Source organism: Narcine bancroftii, chromosome 14 (assembly GCF_036971445.1).
Source record: "Narcine bancroftii isolate sNarBan1 chromosome 14, sNarBan1.hap1, whole genome shotgun sequence".
Taxonomy (NCBI): Eukaryota; Metazoa; Chordata; class Chondrichthyes; order Torpediniformes; family Narcinidae; genus Narcine; species Narcine bancroftii.
Window position 1 is genome coordinate 62,801,993 of NC_091482.1, and position 21,341 is coordinate 62,823,333.

At 45.0% G+C, this 21,341-nt stretch overlaps 1 protein-coding gene across 9 annotated transcripts in view; it reads right to left on the minus strand.

The window, feature by feature from the left end:
* LOC138749165 (A disintegrin and metalloproteinase with thrombospondin motifs 7-like) overlaps positions 1–21,341 on the minus strand; it is a 146,798-nt gene that overhangs the window by 101,966 nt on the left and 23,491 nt on the right. For 6 of the 9 annotated variants that reach the window (XM_069910169.1, XM_069910170.1, XM_069910166.1 and 3 more), the window contains exon 4: positions 4,496–4,694. In XM_069910169.1, coding sequence (XP_069766270.1) covers positions 4,496–4,532 — 37 coding nt within the window. In that variant the 5' untranslated portion in view covers positions 4,533–4,694. Of the gene's footprint in view, positions 1–4,495; positions 4,695–17,278; positions 17,641–17,997; positions 18,231–21,341 lie in introns of those variants that run through there. The other 3 variants (XR_011348461.1, XM_069910162.1, XM_069910163.1) reach the window with 1 other exon arrangement.

Here is a 21,341-nt window from a genome sequence, read left to right on the forward strand (position 1 = left end):
CCTTTGCATCTCCTGGGTAATAATGCAGAGAGAACCAAATTGCAATTCAAACAAACATTACTCCTCTTGGGGACTTGTTGAAAAACAAATTAGCACTATATTTTATAAAGGAACTAATTTCTCCCCATGTCCTCCTCAAATATAAAGATATCTAAAAGAAGGCTTCTACTTTCTGATGTGAAATCGTGGGTCTTAATCTCTAAAATTATCGAATGAAAGAGAAGCTTAAAACAATTAAAGAGCTAGAGATGCTGGTAGCTTGTCCAGCAGCAGATCATGTCTGTTTCTGAGGTAGGGGACATGAAGTTGGACTTTGTCGAAGTCGGGAGGGTGATTGGGGCTGGTCAGTGAACTGGAGAGCAACAAGTCTGCAGAGCTCGGTTAGGAAGGATTCCAATTTCTTCTGGTTTTCCAACTGTGCCAAGGATTGAATTGGAAAGAAGGTTGGTGTCTTTAGATAAAACTGGCTAGTGGCAATCACCTCACAGAGTTACCATGGAACACTACAGCACAGAAACAGGGCCTTCAGCCCTTCTAGTCTGGGCCAAACCATTATTCTACCTAATCCCATTGACCTACACTCAGGCCATACCCCTCCACACCCATCCCAACCATGTACCTGTCCAAATTTTTCTTGAATGTCAAAATTGTGCCTGCATTCATCAATTCAGTACGCAGCTTGTTCCACACTCCCACCACTAACTGCGTGAAGAAGTTCCCTCTAATATTCCCTTTAAACTTTTTCCCTTTCACCCTTTACACACGTCTTCTAATTTTTAATCTCATCCAACATCAGCAGAAAAAAACCTGCTTGCATTTATTTTATCTGGACCCCTTCACAATTTTTTTTAAACTATGCTTTTCATTGTCTTCATTGTCCGTGCTGTTTGTTTCCCCGGGCACGATCTGGAGTAGGTGGCGAGCTTGGGATGGCAGAGATGGGGCGGCAGTGGCGGGAAGATGGTGCAGGTGTGAAGCTGTGACAGGTCAGTGGCAGGGAGGCATTGGTAGAGTGGGGCAACAAATCATTTTTGAAGTTTAGTTTTTTTTAAATGTCATGTACAAAATAAATGGTGAATTTCTGCACATCATGATCCCAAACAATAAGGCAATAATTCACCTGACGATGGTAATGTGGGTTGAGAAATAAACATTGGCGATGCCATTGCGAAGAACATCTCTGCTCCTTTGCATCCACCTGAGAGAGTTTAATATTACACCCAAAACACCATTTGGAATGCTCTCAAAGTGAATAACTCCCAGCCCATCTTTGATACCTTGATGAAGGGCTCAAGCCCAAAATGTTGGTTTTGTATCTTTATTTTTACTACGTAAAGGACACCATTTGACCAGCGTCGTGGTCTTACTTCAATCACAGTGTCTGCAGAATTTCATATTTTACCCCCAGCCTCACCCTTCTTCAAACCTGAGAAGGACAGAGTAAGGATACAGAAATCCCTGAAGTCTGCTCCACCAGAGACAATCGCTCACCATTTAAACTCATATTCACTGAGTTGACTGTATCTTGCTTCACACCGAACACCAATGGCCTCTCCCAACACATTTTGCCTCAGTATCACATGCCTACAATTGTGCTTTTTCTTGCGCTCAAATTCTTCTTGTGTTTTTCCTCTCATGACCTCTGTGACCTCTAACCCGTGACCCCTCTGAGATCCTTGGCTTCCTCCAGATCCCCCCTCCGCCTCGCTGCCAATCAGGCCAACTGTCATTAATACCACTGACAATAACAACAGCACCACTAATCTCTATGGCAGGTTAAAGGCTGGAGAAACAAGAATACAAAAGGTTTTAAAACTGGTCACAATAAAGTAGACTTGAGGAAGAGTTCAGATCTGAAGCGTCGACCACTGACGCCGCTCGGCTGAGTTCCTCCCAGCAGAGTGGTTTTGTGACGAAGAACTTGTTTGAATTTTGTTAAAACTGAGTGGGTAAAGGAACGAAATCTGCCCACCTCCCCAGTTCTGCCAGCCTTCTCTCATTGCCTCCTCCGAACCTTGCAAATACAGTAAAACCCCTGCTACCTGTGGGGATTGATAGATGTCGGATAAGTGAATTTTCTGGTTTCTTGACATTGAGTGTTGCGTGGATTGGCAAACGAGACACACCAATTTAAAATTTCTGTATTTTTTAACCTATTTATTTTGTGGGGTTTTTTTTGCCGGTTGCTTGAATTCCGGATAACAGGGATTTTACGGTCCTAGTCAATAATCAGGGAAAGTGTCTTCTCTGATGTGTGCCCAGACAATGGGCAAAAATTAAAACACTGAAGTCTGCAGACACCGTGGTGGAAGTAAAAACACAATGCTGGAGAAATTCAGCAGGTCAAGTGGAGAAGGCAAAGAAACAATGGGAAGAAATTCACAATTAGACTATCACATCAAGGTACAGAAACTCAAAGCATCTCCTTCACAAAATACTTAAAACCTCAAGTTTGATTGAAAAGTTTCAAACAGAGATTGATCAATCGAAGTCCTGGAGACAAGGCAGTTTGATGTCGCTAATAGACGGGTAAGGTGTGATCTCATGAAAAGGCAGAACAACCTCCTTCTGTTCCTGTGCACTAACCTAATTGCATGGAGATGAGTTCACTTCAGGAAACCGAACACCTGCTTTTCCACCAATAGGCTGAAATGAGACACTGCTCTCGTTCACCAAGCTTGGCTAAATCTTGCTGAACAGGTCATTTTAGAGTAAAGTTTAGTTTTATCTCAATTGAAAGAATACACTGAATTAAATAAAGAGATCAAGCACTGACGTACATGCAAGGAAGTCTAATTGTAAATCTCTGCTTATTGTCAGAGCACACTGCAGAAAGGGGCTGTAGTTCTCCCATCCCAAGCTGTAGGAGTTTGCAAGGGTCATAGAAATGGGACAAATTCTTATGGTTAGAGACAGTGATAAAAGGTTCAAGGGGATTCAAATGAGAAATCACGGAGTCATAGAGCTCTACAGCATGGAAACTGGCCCTTCAGCCCATCTTGTGGACACTGACCAAGCACAAACCTCATGCCTGCATTCAGCCCATATTCCTCTAAACCAGTCACTCTCTTCCCCCCCCCCCCCTTCCACCACAGCATATTTAAGAGGGGACCATGGACTGAAATCATAAAATGTTTTTAATATAATCGGTAGGAGTATAGAAGAAACCAACTAAACAGGACTCCTTCACAGGGAAGAGGGCCCATAAACTTTGAGTAGAGTCATAATGGGGCCATAGCCAAAACAAAATTCATAAGGCTGCTCTAAACCCTTCATATCCACTACACCACCACCCTCCACTAAACATCAACAACTCCGTAGTGGAGAGAATGGAGAGCACCGAGTTCCTTGGAGTCCAATTAACTCGTAACCTATTGTGGACACTCAACAGCTCCTCACTGGTCAGGGAGGTGCAACAGTGGTTACACTTCCTGAGAAGACTGAAGTGGGCAAAGCTACTGGCCACCATCATGTCAACCTTCAACAGGAGCTCTATTGAGAAAATCCTGCATCACAGTATGATACAGTTGTTCCAAAGAAATGGATCAGAGCTCAGTCCACAGGACTATAAAAGTGGCAGAAGATCACTAGAGTCTCCCTCCCCCCCTCCACTGACATGATCTACCGGGATCATTGCCTGAAGAGGGCACACAAAATCATCGAGGACCCCTTCCACCCTGCACACTTAATCTTTCAGCTGCTCCCGTGGGGGAGAAGATACAGGAGGATCAGAGCCAGCACCACCAGGCTGAGGATCAGCTTCTTCCCACAGGCAGTGAGAACGCTGGACGGCCAAAGGAACTGCTCAGACCAACCATCCGAGACTCTCATACTTATAAGGCGATATTTATTTATTTGTATATATGAATACCTGTCCTGCATATGTATTATTTGTCTGACTGTGTGTGTCTGCATGTTTTGCACTGAGGACCGGAGAACACGATTTCTCAGGTTGTACTTGTGCAGTCAGATGTCAATAAACTTGACTTATTATCCATGAACTGTCTGAATTACTTTTGAATGTCACAACTGTCCCCATTTCTATCACTTCCTCTGGCAGCTTGTTTTGTGTATCCCTGTGGTGGATATATGAAACACGACCACCAATTTTTGTGTCATCTGAAACTTACTAACCATGCTGACTTTGTTGTCAAGCCCCACATTGTGAGAGCTTTTAGTGAAGAAAATGCCAGAAACCAGAGGAGATGGAAGCAGAAGATAGAGGGACACAGTCCTGGTTGGACACAGCACGCAGGAAGAGAAATCAGCGGTGGGCTACCTGGAGTGGTCACCCATGGAGCCAACAGAGGTGTAATGGTCTGAATGGCCTTGTAGGGCTCTATAATACTATGTCGTGAGTGTGACAATCACTGTGCTCAGCATGGCTACACGGACACCTGTCCTGTGAGACATTGGAGAGAGTATTCCCAAGCAAGAGGCACAAGCTTCCTCTCTGCTGCAGCCAGGCAACAAAAGCTCCCCGCCATGGCCTTACCCGTCACACCACACACGCCAGTCTCACTGGGGCTCATCTTCTCGATCCTGTCCACCCCTTCCTCCTGCCCGCGAGCTCCCCCCACTTCTGGGGCATGCCGTTTGTAAATGACGTGGGGTTGTCCCGCAGCTTCCGCCCAGGGCTGTCCTTCCACCGGCTCGATGAAGTAATCCTCCTCCGACAGTCTGAACACGCCTTTCTGAAGAGACAATTGAAGGGACTCGGGTAAGAAATGGAGGGTGAGAGGAAACAATCAAGGTGCAGAAGATTATGAGGGCCATAGATACGGTGGACAGCAAGCAGCTTTCTCTGGATGGGGTGGGGGGGGGGGGGGGGGGAAACAATGACCAGTATAGAGGATGTCTGTTTAAGGTGAATGGAGGAAAGTTTACGGGAGATGTTAGAGGAAAGTATTTTCACACAGAGAGTTGTAGGTTCCTGGAATGCATTGGTGGAGGCTGGTACATTAGGGACATTCAAAAGACTCTTAGACAAGCACAAGGATCCTAGAAATCATGGGTTATGGATGTGAGGCAGAGTTAGATTGATGTTTATATCAGTCAGCATAATATTGTGGGCCGAACCTGTACTGTACAAAGTTGTAACCATTTCTATGTATGGTACCTTCTCATTCTACTGGGTAATGAACAAAGGATAATTGTGACACATTGACCATGTCAATCATTGCACAGAAATATTCCACAAACATCTCAACCATTTCAATGTTGGCTGAGAACAGTTCTGGAGGATACTGAAGATTTTAGCACCCTCCTTCCAGCAGTTACTGAGGAACAACACCTCATCTTCCATCCGGATGGCATTAACGTCAACTTCCCCAGGTTCCGTTAAATACCAATCCCCTCCCCCTTCCCCCTGTCACCTTTCCCCCGGCTCTAACTCTTCCCTTCTCCAATCTCCTTTCACAGAGTCAAAATTAATTCTCACCTTTCCTCTATCATATCCAATTAATAACTTTGGGTCTGGACTCCACACCCTTCCATTCTTCCCCCTTCCTCTCTCCAGTCTCCATTCTTTATTTACACGCCTTCCTATTTTTTGCTCAGGCCCAAAACATTGGTAATATTATCTTTGCCTCCTACGGACACTGCGAGACTGGCTGAGTTCCTCCAGCATTTCTGTGTGTTTTTAACTACAACCATAGTGTCTGCAGACTTTCGTCTTTCACCCCGTAGTACAGATGTCTTGACATCATCAAAGCAAATGAATGTATCAGATAAAATTCAACATCTCTCTGAATGGACTGTACCCTCAGTGTTGAGCTGAGTGTACTTAGTGACTGTGGCTTGAGTTTGGTTTCCTTCTGATACCAAAGACCTGAAGGAAAATGAACACATTTATGTAGTACTGATAACACCTGTGCCATTTACTGCCAACACTGGGGTTATCTTGCAGCAACAGGGGCTTTAGAGATAACAAGACAAGAACCACTTTATTCATTTCGCTTAAGAGATAGGAATAAAGCCATATGGCCTACTCTATTGTTGAGATTGAATTTCTACCCAACATCTGCTTTCTTAAGCTCCCCTTATCCCTCAATTCCCTTGGTGCCCAGGAACTTATCAATCACAGCCCTAAATAAATATGAGAGCCTTGGAATGAAGAACTTTCTACTCCTCTCATTCCCTGATGGTCAAATCCTGTCCCTGACCCTGTGCCCCTGCCTAGAGGTTCTCCAGCAGAGACCCTCACACCAACCACCTTCAGAATCTGAAACCTTTCAACAGGAACACTCTTCATTTATCTAAACTCTGGACGGAATTGACCAATTTTAACAGAGGATCTCTTACAGGACAACCTCACCATTCTGATTCTGGGTTTATGCTGCACATCCTTTCCTGGGTATGGAAACAAACTGTCCCTGGTCTGGCTACCATTGCAGCAAAGATTCCTTTTCCCAATCCCTCACAATCAAACCTAACCACACAGATGCCTTCAAAACTGCATGTTAACTGTCAACATGGCATGAACCAGCTGACCCCCCCCCCCCATCCCTGTGTTCAATAACATTTACTAATCTCAAATAAAAAGGGTGGATGGTCCGTGCAAGGCTATTACAGCACCACTGACCCTGATTTGAAACTGATGCTGTTTGTACGTTTATGAGCCGTGTGGGTTTTCCCCAGGTGCTCCTGTTTCCCTCCACCTTCCCAAAATGTACAAGGTTGATAAGTTAATTGTGTGGCATGGCTTTCAATGGCCAGAATCAGCTTCTATTTCTATTGTAAATGAATAAATGTTAATAATGTAAATGAATAAATGCTTTCCCTAAATGGCTAAAGCATCAGTCAGCTTCTCACCCACCCTTTTATCTACTTTCCACACAGCTTACCATTCTACCTGGATACAACACACCATCGTTCCAGTTACGTCAGTAACATTGATTGTGTAGCCAAAAAGCCAGTCCTAGTCCTAACCCCACCAGAGGAGTCTGTCAGTTTCTGTTCAACCCATCCCTCAACCCCATTATCCTAAACTCATGAACCCCTTGTACAATGAATGGCCTTTTGTAAAACACCCTACGATCAGAAATGAAAATCCTGATTCAACACATCCAATAGTTCATGGTATCTCCTGCCAGTTACTTCCTGAAAACAAGCCACATGACTTGTCAAATACAACTTCCCTTTCATGTTCAACTTTTAATCATTTTCTGAATTCCCTCTTACCATTTCCTTCCTTGCTAATGGATTCCAGTACTTTCCTGACAACCAACTGCTCTGTAATTCCCTGTTCTCTCGCTCCTTTCTTGAATTGGTATTTTTAATGCTCGACTAAAATTCCAGTCATTGTTAACACATCCACAATCTCTGCAGATTGCAGTCCCTCCATCGGATCTGTGGTAGGCAGGACCGTCAGGTCCAAAGGGCTTTTATGCTTCAGATAATCTTAATTTCATTAGTACTTTTATCAAATACAGTAAAACCCCTGGTATCCAGTACCTGTGGGGATTTGAAGATGCCGGATAAGTGAATTTTCTGGTTGTTTGAGATTGCATGTTGCATGGATTGGTGAACACATGGCGAGGTGTGCCCATTTTAAACCCATTTTTTTTTAACCTATTTTGCCAGTTGCTTGAGGCTGCTGGTTGCTTGAATTCCAGATAACAAGGGTTTTCCTGTATTTAAGCCACATTCTCATTGGACCCATCAGATATATTATTTGCACCTTCCACTGTGAAGCCAGTTGTGAGATAACCCCACCTATTATTACATTTTTTATTATAATTTTTTTTGTGTCACGTCCATTAGAGACAGGGGAAGCAGTTGGCCACCTGGCCTGTTGAGCCTGCTCTGCCATTTGATATGATCGTGGCTGATCTGGCCGTTGTCTCTGCTCCACCTGTTCTCTGTAACCCCTAATTCTCCTTCTATTCAAAAATCTATTGTTCTGAGTCTTGTATATTGAATGAGGCAGCTTCCATGGGCAGAGAATTCCAGATTCATTGTTCTCTGGGAGAAGCAGTTCCTCGTCATCTCTGTCATGTATCTACTCCCCTGAACCTCGAGGTTGAGTCCTCCTAGTTCTAGTCTCACCTCAATGTGTATTGAGGAGTGAATGTTTATGATTGGATCTTCGACTCAGTCGAATCAAAATTCAAGGAATTGGGTTGTCCTTGTACAGAGGCATCTTGGATAAGAGAGGAACCATTAAGTTTTGGAGTCATTCCATGCTATCAACAAAGCTTCACAACCCATGTGTAGCCATCCTTGTGTCTTCCGTCATTCACTTCTTTAATTTGGTTTACATTCCTTTTTCAGACCTTTACCATCTTGCTGCTCAATTATATTTTTGTCCTCTTTGACCACCAGCTCTCTCTTCCACCAAACAATTAGCCCAATCCAAATCTCTCTGTGCTCTGTTCCATTGATATAACCAGAGCAGGTTATCCGATAAGGTCAAAATTCGGGCTGTTTGCAGAACTTTGCTTACATGTCAGAAAGAATACTTAACCGTTTGTAGAACTCTGAGGATGGTCCTGCAGGTGTGAAAGGTGCTATATAAATGCAATACTTCTCATTTCTAATTTAGAAAACGGTTTAATACCTTAACTGCTTTTATTCCCACACCCTACTACTCTGAATCAAGTCACAGCCAATTGCTGCTTGTTTCTTTTTCAGAGAGGAGGCAGATGTCAGCGTGATGTAAACTCAAACACAAGGCCAGTTCGTTGGCTCTGAGGACACATTTCACTGGGCTGGAGTCAGTTCAAGAACATTCTGAGAACTCTGTTGGAGCCATAATTGGATCACTGATGCAGCTTGGGGCACAGCAAGTTCTGCAAATGTTAAAGGAAAACTGGGCAGATAATCTTCATTCCTCAAGATCAGTAAAACAAAGAAATCACTTTTATGCTTCCACCATAAGTGATTAAAAGAAAACAAAACAAAGCTGCAAGTTAAATATAGTAACATTTGCAGTTAATCTGTCAACGTCATAGAATGTTGCCCCATTGCCACAAAGAATCCTGAAAATAGAATTGCATTTTGTGGCTTATTCATGATAGTGCAATCCTCCAATATGTTTTACATCCAAGTAAGTGCTGTTACAATGCAGTCACTCCTTTATTGGGGGATGTGCAGGAAGATCCAATAGCAACTTTAAGTACTATTGAAATATATATGTGTGTGTGTGTGTGTGTGTGTGTGTGTGTGTGTGTGTGTGTGTGTGTGTGTGTGTGTGTGTGTGTGATTTTGCCATTCTACCTGGATACAACACACCATCGTTCCAGTTATGTCATTAACATTGATTGTGTAGCCAAAAAGCCAGTCCTAGTCCTAACCCCACCAGAGGAGTCTGTCAGTTTCTGTTCAACCCATCCCTCAACCCCACTAATATGCCCACTATCCTAAACTCATGAACCCCTTGTACAATGAATGGCCTTTTGTAAAACCCCTGGAATCCAGCACCTATGGGGATTAGGGATTGGTGGATGCCGGATAAATGTATTTTCCAGTTGTTGGAGGCGTACAATGAACAAACTGCACTTGCATGAATATATAAACCTTAAATCATTTTACTTCATTTTTAGTCACATTCTTTGAAAATATTTAACCGTTGCTACCCCTGCAGGTTCGTCTCCCTCCACGGAGCTGCCCAAAAGATGAATAACATCACAGATAATTAAACCCTCTTTTCCCCCAAGTTTACAGATGAAGCCTCTTACTCAGCAGGGCTAAGGAGACACTTTAAGAGGGTCGCCCAATGGCGAGAGGCATCAACCAGCTCTTCAGACTGGGCGACACCATTTAATTCAAACACAACTTTATTCAAACGGCTGCTACGAGCAAAGCCCGACCAAGGCCCTCTCTCCGCTGGCTGAATAATTGCTCCCATCTTCACCAAAAGTTTGGGTTACTTCAGAGAACATTTACAATTTTAAACACAAATTTTTACCTTTTTCTTATTTAATTTTTGAAATTTTTTTCCCCTCGTTATTTTTGCGAGATGCATCAATGCTGGACGCTGGGGGGAGGGGGGTGTGGTGTGTGTATAAGATATATAGCTACATTTATTTATACAGTATATTTATTTATAGAGAGAGATTGTGTCATTATGTAGTGAATTCAGAAGGCTTCTTCACACACAAAAATTAAGTAAGCCACCTGCATTATGTTGCAAATTCAGTGCAGCAAAATTTTTGACAAACAGATGAGTGCAGAAAGGGGCACAATTTACTTTTCAACTAAACATGCATTACTACACACCAAATTCCAGTGTAAGGTTTCAGCACATAACCTTCTCAATAAGAACAAAGACTTGCAATTCAACACGCCAGACTGAAAGTAGGTGTGCATGAGAGGAAATCCTGAGCTCACCTTAATTCATCCTTGCTCCATGCTGTTGTCAGGCTTTTGCCCTACTCTTGGAGTTCAAGGCCATGTGAGGTGGCATTGTCAACTCTTTTGATTGGCCATGGTGTGGTCATGTGACCTCCTACCTGCACAAACCTCAATCAGCCATTTCCCTTCTTTCTGCAACAATTCTAAAGTCAGTCAAAGGGTAGAAGTGCTTTAAATGCCTCAGAAGTTTACCTCATAACTTTTGCTTTCAATTGTCCAATTAATTGAACTTTAAAGTATCATAAATAAAAATGAATAATATTTGGATTTGAAACTAAAGGAAACTGCATGGGACAGAAAGAAGCTACAGAGAGCTGTGAACTCAGCCAGTGCTGTCATGGGCATTCATCTTCACTCCATTAAGGACATCTACAAGAGGCAGTGTCTCAAGAAAGCAGCCTCTATCATCAAGGACCTTCATCACTCCTGGCCATGCTCCTTTTAACACAGATGTGTCCTGGCAAAGCCTCCTGAAAGGGCAGTGGATAAAGCTGCAACAAAAGGTTTTTGAAGGGATGAACGATTGACTCACTTCAGGATTGAAGGGTGAGGGTGCCCATTTAAAACAGAGATCCAGAGGAATTTCTTTAGCCAGAGAGTGGTGAACCTCTGGAATTTGCTGCCACAGGCAGCTGTGGCGGCCAGATTGTTGAGTGTATTTAAGAGATTGATAGGTATGGGAAGGGGAGAGGGGCTGAGTAGGAGAATGATAGACTGACAGAGCAGACGATGGACCAAATGGCCTACTTCCTATATCTTATGGCATTATGAACATCTGCACAACGTATCGATGCCCTGAAATCCTTGCTTGTTGCGGCCTCACAGAGCATCAAACAATAAATATAAAAACATACTAATAAATAGAAAAGAATTGTAAAAATATTTATAGTTGCAGTTAATGTAGTGGTTCTCAACCTTTTCCTGTCCACTCACATACCAGGTTAATTAATCCCTATGCCATCGGTGCTCTGTGATTAGTAAGGGATTGCTTAAGGTGATATGTGAGTGGGAAGGTTGAGAACCATTTTTCTAGCCCCAAGCGTTACTGAAATACTTTGCTTGAGAAAAATTGCCATTGGCCCACTTCCTTTGGAGTTATGAAACCATGCACATAATGAGTTAATTAGGGGCAATTAAAACAGTGGTTTTCAAACTTTTCTACCCACTCACAGACCACCTTAAGCAATCCCTTACACAGAGTACCGATGGCATTGGGATTACTTAACGTGGTATGTGAATGGAAAGGAAAAGGTTGAGAACCACTGAGCTAATGCAAAGTGATGTTACAATAGTGCAGACAAATTGTTGGTCTTGGAATAGTTATGGATTTGGATAAAATGGGGAAGAAAAATGAGATGGAGCCAGAATGCAGGAATTCGCTGAACAGCAAGGTTAAGACAATTATATTACACCACCAGTGACCTGGATTTGAATCTGGTGCTGTCTAAGGAGTTTGTATGTTCTCCCTGTGACCTCATGGATCTCCTCTCGGTGCTCTGATTTCCTCCCACCCTTCAAAAGATGCACCGTTAGTAGGTTAACTGGTTACATGGGTGTATTTGGGTGGCGTGGGTTGGAAGAGCCTGTAACCGTGCCGTATCTCTAAATTAAACATTTCTGATTCAATTAAAAACCAAAAGCAAGCTACTGGAAGAACTCAGCACATCAGGGCAGCGTCTGTGGATGCTGAACGTTTCAGACTGAGATCCTGCATCAGAACAGAGTGCAGAGGAGAGACAAGTAGTGTAATGACCTGAAGCGTCCAACATCTCCCTGCCTCTGCAGATGTTGCCTGACCCACTGGGTTCCTCCAGCAGTTTGCTTTGTTCACTCCAGATTGCAACACCTCCAGTCTCTTGTGTCTCCAGGATTCTTCAAACCAGCCTCTCCTGACCACCTACCTAACCCTGGTGTCACGTCCACGTTATCCAATCGTTGGCAATTCTGCAGCATCAACATTTTTCATTCATCTATATTTACCTATATTTAGTTCATGATACATAAATTTATGCTGCCAGTCCATCAGCTGCAAGAAAAGACTGTCTCAAATGTTAAATATAGAATCCTAGTTACACTGCGCTATTTTTTGTGACATTCCTCTCATCTGCTCAAAATATGTCACAATTAAAATTCAGCTATTTCTCTATTGAGAATGTGCATTTCAAATCCATGAAACCAGTTTATATCCTTAAATGAAACAGATCATTGTTGAACCATATTGCTGCTTGCAATAAATTTAGCAGTTAACTCCAGGAAATGAGAAGCAACTCAAGATTTATTTGTGGATGTAATTATCTAAATAATTCTGTAATGTATAGAATTCCAGTGTCTTAAAATGGTTCTGGAAATTCTATCCGTGATGTTATATTGAGTAGATACTATCTGTATCTCTGTCTCACTTCTTGTGCTCGACCGACACATTTATTAAGTAAAATCTTGTTGAGATAATAATGTTATGACTTTATTGTAGTTAAATATATTATGCAAATCCCCAAAGAAAAGAAACTCTTGCATTTATAGAACGCCTCTTTATGACCTCAAGGCATCCGAAAGCACTTTGGAGCCTATGAGGGACTTTTTGGAATGTTGACATGGCTGTTATTCCAGAAACACACTTCACTAATGTAACCCATCCTGACTACTTTCTAGTGCTGCCTCAGTGTGTGATACCCATACAGCCCAGATGGCAACTGTTTGGCTGTGAGTTCAGAATAGATCAGGTCAGTCTCTGGAGCAGATGGCATCCTTGCTCGGCATCAATATGCACTCTTCCACACGCATGTATGCATTAACACACACTTGTGCATACATATTCCTATTCACACAGTGTACATGGTCACACACTTAACACATTCTCATAAAAGCAACAGATATGCACACTTTCACTATCTCTCTCTCTCACACACACTCACACACACACACACACACAGAGGGTAGCACAGTAGCACAACTTGCGACACCTGGGTGCTTGCATGGAGTTTGCATGTTCTGTGCATTTTCCCAGGTGCTTCAGTTTACTCCCATATCCCATAGATCAGTATGTGTGGTTAATTAGCAGCTATAAATTCCCATCAGGTGCAGGTGAGAGGCAGCATGCGGGTGGATTTGATGAAAATGGGTGGATTTGATGAAAATGGGTGGATTTGATGAAAATGGGTGGATTTGATGAAAATGGGTGGATTTGATGAAAATGGGTGGATTTGATGAAAATGGGTGGATTTGATGAAAATGGGTGGATTTGATGAAAATGGGTGGATTTGATGAAAATGGGTGGATTTGATGAAAATGGGTGGATTTGATGAAAATGGGTGGATTTGATGAAAATGGGTGGATTTGATGAAAATGGGTGGATTTGATGAAAATGGGTGGATTTGATGAAAATGGGTGGATTTGATGAAAATGGGTGGATTTGATGAAAATGGGTGGATTTGATGAAAATGGGTGGATTTGATGAAAATGGGTGGATTTGATGAAAATGGGTGGATTTGATGAAAATGGGTGGATTTGATGAAAATGGGTGGATTTGATGAAAATGGGTGGATTTGATGAAAATGGGTGGATTTGATGAAAATGGGTGGATTTGATGAAAATGGGTGGATTTGATGAAAATGGGTGGATTTGATGAAAATGGGTGGATTTGATGAAAATGGGTGGATTTGATGAAAATGGGTGGATTTGATGAAAATGGGTGGATTTGATGAAAATGGGTGGATTTGATGAAAATGGGTGGATTTGATGAAAATGGGTGGATTTGATGAAAATGGGTGGATTTGATGAAAATGGGTGGATTTGATGAAAATGGGTGGGGGGGGAGAATATAAATTGGGATTAATACACAGTTCTGTACTTGAGATGTTGATGACTGCCATGGACTCTGCTAGTTTCCATGCTGCATCTCTCCAAGCCCCCATTACACATACAGTGCAACATGTATACTCGTGTCAAAGTCAACCTCCTATCTTAGCCCAAAAATCTGGTAGTTTCCACATTTCACATGTAAAAGAAAAAGCCCGCCCATTGGAGCACCCGACTCCTTGACCGTGGACTCTCACCTAGGCCTCAGTCATCCTCCCATCAGAGCTTCTGATCCCTCAAATGCAGACTTACCACCTAGTCCCAGCCACCTGCTCGTCAGAGCTCCCCCATGCCAAGAGCAACGCAGTTTAAAGTAATATGCATGTAATAGTCAACGTCATAAATTTAAAGTTAAAACATGTTCTTAAAAACTCAAACTTTACACCAGTATATATATATATATATTCGCATACTTTCTCACTGCCTCTTCACTGTGGGTGGAAAAACTATGATGGAAATGATGCCTCCCATCATTAGATTTTACTTTGCAATCTTACTAAAACAGTGAATTAAATGGGGAATGACCAGAAATCTAAAATTATGCAAAACTGTTATTCAATCTTCGGTCTTCCTGTAAAGCTAGTGAAAATTAAAATTGGGGTCAGCTATCCCAGTTATTAAAGTGATCAATTGCTAAATCAAAATTTCTGTGAAACAAAAAAGTCTGCAGACACTGTGATTGTGGTAAAAACACAGGGATGCTGGAGGAACTCAGCCAGTCTTGCAGCGTCCAGAGGAGGTAAAGGGATATAACTGACATTTTGCGCCTGAGCCCTTCTTCAAGGTACGAGTAAAAAACAGCCAGGTGCCTGAATTGAAAGGCTGGGGAGAAGGAAAGAAAGGGCATGGGTGGGCGGGGGGGGGGGGGTGCGGTGGGGGAGAAGAGGAGCACAGACCAACACAAAAGGTGATAATTGGATATGGATAGGGGGAATGGGAGAGGAAAGGTGAGAATTGGAATTCCCAACTTTGTTAGGTTTGGAAAACTGCAGCAGTTAATTTTGGGAGAATACAGCAGCAATGTTGTGTTACTGCAATGGTAAAGGGAGAATGCAGCTAGACTATTGCATGCAGTTCAGGTCTCCTCCAAAAATGGATACATTTGAAGATTCACTAAATTAGTTCCAGAGATGGTGGACAAAAAGATTCTGGAGGGACAGTGGGTCAGGCAGCATTCGTGGAGAGAAATGGTCAGTTAGCGTTTCTGGTCAGGACTCATTACATTGGACAACAAAGATTTTGGTTCCTGCACACTTTTGGGGGTATTTTATGGATGTTGGGCTGCTGGTCACTAAAATCACATTAAAATAGGGCAGCATGGTTAGAGCAACACCTTTACAGGGCCAGAGATCGGGACTGGGGTTTGAATCCCGCGCAGTCTGTAAGGAGTTTGTGCTTTCTCCCCATGTCTGTGTGGGTATTCCTGGGGGGGGGGGGGTGGGGGGGGGGGTCCAGTTTCCTCCCAATGCTCGAAATGTACCGGGTGTTATTCATAGGTTTGTGGGGTGAAAAGGCCTGTTACCGTGCTGTATGTCTAAATTCAAATTTAAAAAAAATGTTCCTATCACGCATCATTTTTTAAAATACAACCTATTTTTTGTGATTTCCTGTCATGTTTTGTCTACTTCTAGCCGACAAAACCATGAAGTGCAATGTGTCGTTGAATATTCATTCTCTGCATTCGCACTTCCCCGATCTTGGTGCAGTCAGCGACGAACATGGTGAAAGGTTTCACCAGGACATTGCGACCAGGGAAAAGCGGGATCACAGCAACTAGAATCCATCTATGCTGGCAAAATATTGTTGGTCACTGACATGAGAGGCATCAGATGCTGAGTACAAATGAAAATCAGCAGCAAAACGTGCCATGTGTCAGCATCATTATAAGATTAAACGTGCTAAATTCAATGGAAGTAAATTTAATGTTTATCCAACTTCCTACGTGATACACCAAATCTGAAATTATTTTTGTGTTCAGCTTGAAGATATCTCATCATAATCCCTAATTTTTTTTTTTCAGGGAGCAAACTTTCTAGAAAAAAAATGGTTGACCAGTGTTACCATGCAGTTGCAGTTTTGAGTTTCTCCAACGAGGAGAAATTGAGAGATTGAATATTTCTATAGTTTAGAAGAGGGAGCGAGACATGCAAAGAGTTAGCGGTAGGGAAGATGTTTCCCTTGACTAAGGAGTCCAGGACCATGGGGTGAAATTTCAGAAAAGGGGATATACCATTGGGGAGAAACTTCATTGCAATCATGACACACCATCAGAGTTCTCTCATCTCAGAGGGATGTGCTCATTCCTAACAAAGACAGATTTTTAGATGTTAAGGACTTTGAGGGATATGGAACTGAAATCTGGTATGGAGGTAGAAAATCTTATGTCTAGACAGGAAGGCTTGAAGGGCTGGATGGCTCACTCCCATTCCAATACCCTCAAGATGAAACATTCCCAGGTTGACTGTTACATTTTCTTGGAGGCTGAGGGGAGGTGCAATTGAGGCAGGGAAAACCACGAGGGGCCAAGACAGAGCAAACATGGAGGTGTCAAGACCAGGGAGAAATTAGTGGAAGGACTTCAGAGGGTGCGAGAGCCTGAACCACACTGCCTGAAGGAGTGACGAGGCAGAGAAGATGAAGAAACATGGCCCCAGTGCAGGAAGGTGGGATCAGAGGAGGGAGTAGCCAATATTTCCTCAATGTATCCCCCCCCCCCAACAAAAAAGTTTCATTTTGCATCAGTCATACCCAACATATCACCTTCTGGATCGGGCAAAGAATCATGGAGTTTAGAAACCTGAGCAGAGAAGGGAATAGAGAAAGTCTGTTTCCACTGGGAGTTGGCCTCAAGATTCGGGAGTCTCTTTGAGACAGAGGTGAGGAGGAACTGCTTCTGCCAGCGGGTGTGGGATTCTCTGGCCAAGGAAGCAGGGAAAGGTTACGGGGAATGATGGGGAAATGGAGGAGTCGACGGGCTGGGTGACCTCCTGCTGCTCTTCGATCTGGTGTGTGGCTGTTCGGGACCGGGATGAACGGTGCGGGAGCTGCCTGCTCCAGGTGCTCTTACCAGGCCATGGCAGCTGCTGATGGCGGCGACCCCACTCGGCTGTGCCGGTGCCCACACTCTCCCGAGGAGGTGGCAGCTCTCCCACTGCGCGTGGCTCAGCCTGGCCCCCTTCACGCCCCCGGAGCGCCGCTCAGCCACGAAGCCGGGAGCAAAGAGAGCTTGGTTGACGGTCAGGTTGAAAGACAATTGGCGGCCCTGGTGCGAGAGCTTGTAGTACACGGAAGGGCTGAGCAGCCGCTGTGCCGCCAGTTCCCGGCGCTGGAGACGCCTCGGCTGGTGAGACAAGTCGTGAGACAGGAAGCGGCCCAGGTGGTCAACTTGGACTGGGTAGACAAGGTCGGGCAGAGCCTGCGGAAAAGGTTCTGGGGAGAGAGAGGGACACGGGGTGAGCGCAGGGCTCGCTCCTCGTCAAGAGCGTTCCTGGGGGGGCCCGGCTCAAAAATCACTCCCACCCACTCCCAACATAGTGTCCAAACACTGCCCACGGCTGGGACCCACACAGATACAAAGAGTCACAGGCTGTTGGAGGCTTACAACGTGTCCCACGCAGCCCCGACCCTCGGGGATCCAAGGGTTTGTCTGCCGAGGGTCGGGAGAGTGGCCGAAGCCCTGAACCAGCTCCCGCCCGACCCCCTCTCGCAGGGGCCGGCTTTACCCGCCGACCGTGTTCCCCCCCCCCCACCACCCCCCCGAGTATGGGCGGAGGACAGCACACTCACCCTGCACCGCGTCGCCCCAGTGGCCGTGGCCGGCAGCTCGCCCTTCGCTCAGGACAAAAGCGACGAGAGTGGTCAGCACCCGGACAACGCCCCGCATGTTCCCCGCGAGGTCCCGCTGAGCTCCAGCCGGCTGCCCCCGGGCCATGGCGTACACAGCCGCCGGCTCGGGTGGCGGGGGGGGTTTGAGAGGCAGCCTGGGCTCAAACTGCGTGTCGAGCCGCCGGCGCTCTGCGCTCCCCCAGCGCCCTGCCGCCGGTTATGTACAGAGTTCCGCCCCCTCCCGCCCCAACATACACACACCCCTCCACAAACACCTACCCACACACTCATCTCCACCCACCACACTCACTCACACACATATACCCCTACCCACACACACCCTCACCCAAACACTCACAGAATACCCACCCATACATACCTACCCACACACACATCCCCACCCACCTCCACACCCTACTCACATACATAACCCCACCACACACTCACACATACCCCACCCACCTCCACACCCTACCCACATACCCCACATACGCACACATACCCCCACCCACACACCCACTTACACAAACACCCTACCCACGTACCCACACACTCGCATCTCTCATACCCACCCACATTCACACACATATACTCCCACCCCAACACACCCCCAGACATACCCACAGACACACCCACCCATACTCACATAGCCACACATTCAGACACACACACATATACCCACACACACATTCACATACCCACCCTCTCACACCACATACACACACAATCTCCGACACATTCTCAGTCACACAATCACATACACATACGTACACGTATGCACCCCTCACACACAAGGCACACAAACCTGTACTTTTTCTCTCACACACCCCCACACCCACACACTCAGACACACACACAGAGCCACCCACACATTCTTGTCTCTCTCACACACACACACAGTCAGCACCCATGAGTTTGCTTTCAACCAAGGATTCACATCTACAGAACTAATATATAATTGAAACTGGAACCCAATTAACTTTTCTTGCTGTAATCATTTCCCTCTCCCTGAGCTATCATCAAATGCTTTATTTCCAGGTTCAATCATCTCTCTCCCTCTCCCATCTCTCTCTCTCTTCCACTCATTCTCTTTCATTCGTCTCTCTCTCTCTCTTTTGTACCTCTCCCTATTCAGATCTTTATTAAATGGGCAATTTCTATTTTAATAAATGAACCGGGATTCACAATGTTTCATGATTTGCTGAGTGTCTGCTCTTCAAGATGTTTCAATGACAGGGTGACCCTAAGGTTCTGTGAAGGGTAGCAGCTCAGGTTTTGTGGGTAGCAGCTCTGGTGATCCTAACCTCCCGTGTTGTCAGAGTGGGGCATGTACATTCTATTGCCTCAGGAGAAAATAAAGAATGGGGTAAGTTCAAGTGTTTGATGGTTGGCATGGATGTGGTGGACCGAGTGGCCTCTTCTGGCTGCGTCTATGTGATGCCACTCCATGGATTCAGGAATCAGGAGTAGAAAGAACAGGACGGTCAGGGGAAAGGAGCTTTGGGCTTGTGTTTGGAGCCACATGGTGGGAATTGTGAGAACAGCAGCCCGTTCAAGGGGCACTGATTCACAAATGCTGCAGGAAGCCAGTCCTGCAGCGTCCATAGGGTATAGTATAGTCAAAGAACAGGAAGACGTAGGAATAAAGACTGAAGACTGGCAGGGGGAGGAGTCCAGACCAACAAAACGTGTTAATTGAATGTGACAAGAGGAGGGGTGAGAATTGATTTTGGGTCTGTGAAAGGAGATGGAGGGAAGAAGGAAGAGAGATAGAGACAGAGTTGGGGTAAAGACAATGAAGGGAAGAAAGGGGGGGGTGGGGGTTGACGGAAACCAGAGAAGATGTTAATGCCATCTGGTTGTGTGAAAGGAGATAGAGGGAAAAGGGAAGTGTGAGAAAAGAAGGGCTCAGGCCTGAAAGGTCAGTAGAGACGGGCCGAGTTCCTCCAACATTTCTGGGTGTTTTTACTACAATCAGAGCGTCTGCGGACTTTCGTGTTTCACCGATTCACAATTTGCTGAGGAAGAGTTAAAAATGGATGGGTCTGGGGTCCCACAGAGGGTCTTTGCTCACGAATAGCAATTTCCATCCGTGAACCAGATGTGATTTTATGACTATTGAGGTGTTTTCTGGCTAATAATCTGGGCAACTTTTAAACATCCAGATTTATTTAATAAATTGAATTTAAATTGTCCGTCTGCTCTGGTGGGATTGGAACTCATGCTTCTTCATCATTAGGTCAGGATCTATCCTGAATGTCCCATCAATTAATCATTACACCACCATATTCATGGCTTGACAGCCAGTGAACCACATCTGCAGAACCAAGCCAATGTGACATGGAGACATTTAACAGTTAAATTGCAGGTTACTGGACCACTGTCTTCACTGGAGCAGTGCAGGACAGAGGTGATCAGTCAGTCAGTTAGCCTTTACTGTCGCTTTAACACCAGGTACTACGGAATTAAAATGAACAACGTTCCTGGGACCACAGTGATTTTACAAAAGCTGTTTAACGAAAACAGTGCTACGGGCAATTAATTTTTCAGAGACTGGTTGCAATCTAGATGTTACAAATGTCCGCCAGCTCAAGTGGAGAAGAACGTTCTCCGATCCTGAGGGGCCGCTGCGGACTGCTAGTCGTGCAGCCATCACAGGTCAGGTTACTGTCCTCTCCAGGACAATTTGTTAACAGTCCACCAGCGTTGGGGGAAACAGGCAACCTCACAGTCATAGTTCACGGACATCCCAATAGCTCCAGCGGCGTCTGCCATGAGGCTCAGGACAATGCATCTTCTAGACCTCCAAACCCTCCGTGAGGCCCAGAGCACGGCATCGTTAGACCTCTGAACCTGGCACGGCTCCGCAGCTCCTGCCACCTTCGACTCCACTGCTCCGTCCTTTCCTTTCGACCTCTGGCAGCGGACACCCCCGATGTAGACCCAATGAGTCTGAAAAGCCGCCAGGCCACATCAGCACAAAGCAACTCAACCTCCTCCTCTAGACCGACCCTGGTTCCGTTCTTCAGTGGACGGGTTCTCCGCAACTTGGCAGCAGTGGCTCGGAACGGCTCCTTCCTGTTCAGTGCTTCCCACTTGCAACACACGACTCGCAGAGATACAAGTCCAACTTCATCAAATGAAAAGATATGTATGGCACCAGGTTGAGAGTTCCTGCAGCAACCGTGGTCCAGAGTAGCCGCTGCGGGCTGGACCCACGCCACCATTTTCCTCATTATTCACATTCATGAGTTTGGATTGAATTGGATTGCTGAACGGGATGAAGCTGCTCGATGAACAGAATT